Source organism: Zingiber officinale, chromosome 5B (assembly GCF_018446385.1).
Source record: "Zingiber officinale cultivar Zhangliang chromosome 5B, Zo_v1.1, whole genome shotgun sequence".
In the NCBI taxonomy this organism is placed as follows: Eukaryota; Viridiplantae; Streptophyta; class Magnoliopsida; order Zingiberales; family Zingiberaceae; genus Zingiber; species Zingiber officinale.
The window spans coordinates 108,186,949-108,189,396 of record NC_055995.1 but is presented as its reverse complement, the minus strand read 5'-3'; the positions used below and the strand labels follow the sequence as shown (position 1 = coordinate 108,189,396).

The following is a 2,448-nucleotide window of genomic DNA, read 5'->3' as shown; positions in this document are numbered from 1 at the left end:
CTGGAAGAAAAAGTTCTTTTTTCTCCGGTTTCCGGAGGAAACTGACTGGCCCATGCACTGGCAACCTGAACTGCCTCTGACTCCAGCGCTAGACGAATTCCACCTGGACCTCTCCTATGCCACGGCTGCTGATCGACTAGAGGATTGGCGGTTGAATTTGACGAGATTACTATCTGAAGATCTACTTTCTTTCTTCAGGCTAAGCCGCTGTACCTCTGACACACCGCGCTCCTTAGGTGAGTCCGTGCTGAATGCCTCCTTTTCGATCATCTTCCCTGTGAGAGTGACTTCTCGTGTTGATGCCTTCAGCTGAAGTTTTGTATCGAGCGTCGGAGGTTCTGCCTCTGCCCCTCGATGACCTGGAGATAATGCGGCGCAGTCGGGCAATCTTGGGCAGGAGGCTACTCCCTCACCTTGGGTCTGCCGTAGTCGGGGCAGCGACTCAGCCTGCTCCCAGCCCTGCCCTACACGCCGCTTCTCCTTCCTCTGCCGCCTTGAGCCGAGGTCGGGGCCAAGCCACTCGCCCGGTCAGAAGCGCCTTCCGAGGAGCCTCGCGATCATCCAGACGCGGTCGCGCAGCTCTTCATCGCGCAGGTCCGAGCTCATCCGGACGGGGCGACACAGACAGGGGTGCGGCGGCCTCTTCCCTGGGTCAGCCTTGCTCTGATGATTCTGACTCTGATAACCAGCCCCTGCTTCACAGGCGGCGTCGAAGACCAGGTTTGACTTCATTAACGCTCGGTTTTGCTTTTTTCTTATGATCATACTGCCTCTTGCTACTGTCGTGACTGGCTCTGACATTACTTCCCTCTTTACATCTGTTTTCCTTATCTGGCAGCTTCTCCTAACCCCTACAGGGGGCGACCAGCTGCGTTCCGCTCTGCTCCTACTACTGCAGAGGGAGACAGCCCCGACGATCATCAAAACCCGGTGCCCACTGAGCCTGTTCCTGAGCCAACTCCGGCCCCTCCTGGTGCTGACGCCGGCCCTTCTCAACCTTCCTTCTCCGCCCGCCATCGTTACAGGACTACCATCCCCTCTGAAGCTGCTCTAGCTCGGCGGCCCGACGCCCCCGCAAGCCTCCTGATGATGAAAGGCTGTCTCGACAGTTTGTGGGCAGAGAGCATGGATCAAATGGGTGACGCATCTCCATTAGCCCAGATGGACAGGTTCTCGAAGTCCTGGGCTAAAGTAAGTACTCTTCACCTTATACTGGATAGTGGTTGACCTTAACTGAGGGTTATATCTTTCCTCCAGACTCATGCAGAATCCCTAGTGCTGAACCAATCTTTCCACACTCTTCATCATGAAAGCAAAGAACTCCAGGAGAGAGTCTCTGAATTAGAGTTACAATTGAACGACCCCGCCCAGGCTAGTTATGTTTTGCGAGCGGAGATTCAGGCCCTAACCAATCAGACCGACCGACAGAAACGGTCCCTGATACAGGTGAAGGATGAGCTCCGAGCTATGAGGGAGGAGAAAGCTGCATCTGAGGCGGGGTTTCAGCAGCAACTAGCCCACCAAGCTCAGGAAATACAATCCAAGAATACTCTTCTGCAGGACAAGAACAATAAACTGGAGGTCCAGGCGGCACAGTTGGAGACTCAGGCAGCTGAATTGCGGGAGCTGAAAGCAGAACTGTCACAGTCCCGAGCGGCGTTAACTGGGGTATCCACCGCCTTAACCGTCTATCAAGAAGGAGAGGAGGACCGTTGCCTACGAAGCCGAATGTCCTACCTGACTTCCCCCGAATTTCTATCTCAGGCTGGGGCACGCTTGGCTACGACCGTGCCCTATACGACGGCTGGAGTCATCAGGCAACTGCACGCACAGGGCTTCCTGAGCTCTATCCCTCCAACAGACTTCTTGAATCATGACCAAATCGTTCAAGGCTTTCCGGATGAGATTTTTGCTCCTTTCAAATGATCTGTACTAGCCACTTAAACTGGGAAATTGTTACATGTACATTTGTCTTTTTCGAGCTTTCACTTGACTCTCCTACTGTCTCCACGCCCTTCGTCTGATCCGGCCTACGTCCACAGAGCCAGCCTCCTCAAACTCGATAGGGCTGTAGGTAGTTAGCACTCCAAGGTCGATCCAGCTTCCTTCCTTGAGCGTCTTGCAAATAATAGGCTCCCGATGCCAATTTCTTGATAACTTTGTACGGGCCGTCCCATTGAGGAGCCAACTTCGTCACTTCCCCTAAGGGCTTTATCTGCTTCCAAACGAGATCTCCTTCTCCGAAGAATCGGGGAGTCACCCTTCTGTTATAGTTCTGCCTCATTCTTTGTCTATAGGCCTCCAACATGGCAGCTGTTTGCTCACGGACTTCACTGATGTAATCTAGCTCGGCCAGCCGTCGCTCTGCGTTCCCTTCGTCATACATCGTTCTTCTCACGGACGGTATCCCAACTTCCAGAGGTACCACTGCTTCATTGCCATACACTA

The 2,448-nt window shown here is 53.7% G+C and overlaps 1 protein-coding gene across 1 annotated transcript; it reads left to right on the top strand.

Moving 5' to 3' along the window:
- Nucleotides 1-299: 299 nt before the first annotated feature.
- Nucleotides 300-1,877, top strand: LOC121986903 (MAP7 domain-containing protein 1-like). The gene is made up of 4 exons (XM_042540831.1): nucleotides 300-720; nucleotides 839-1,191; nucleotides 1,258-1,711; nucleotides 1,765-1,877. Exons 1-4 carry the CDS (start codon nucleotides 300-302, stop codon nucleotides 1,875-1,877), a joined length of 1,341 nt encoding a protein of 446 aa, XP_042396765.1.
- The last annotated feature ends 571 nt before the right edge of the window (nucleotides 1,878-2,448 follow it).

Bases quoted from the DNA above. Each gene is read 5' to 3' on its own strand.
- LOC121986903 (XM_042540831.1), top strand. From the start codon at position 300: ATGCCTTCAGCTGAAGTTTTGTATCGAGCGTCGGAGGTTCTGCCTCTG. The intron at 721-838 runs GTTTGACTTCAT...CTTATCTGGCAG, and splicing joins CAGGCGGCGTCGAAGACCAG to CTTCTCCTAACCCCTACAGG. The intron at 1,712-1,764 runs GTTGCCTACGAA...TTTCTATCTCAG, and splicing joins TCAAGAAGGAGAGGAGGACC to GCTGGGGCACGCTTGGCTAC.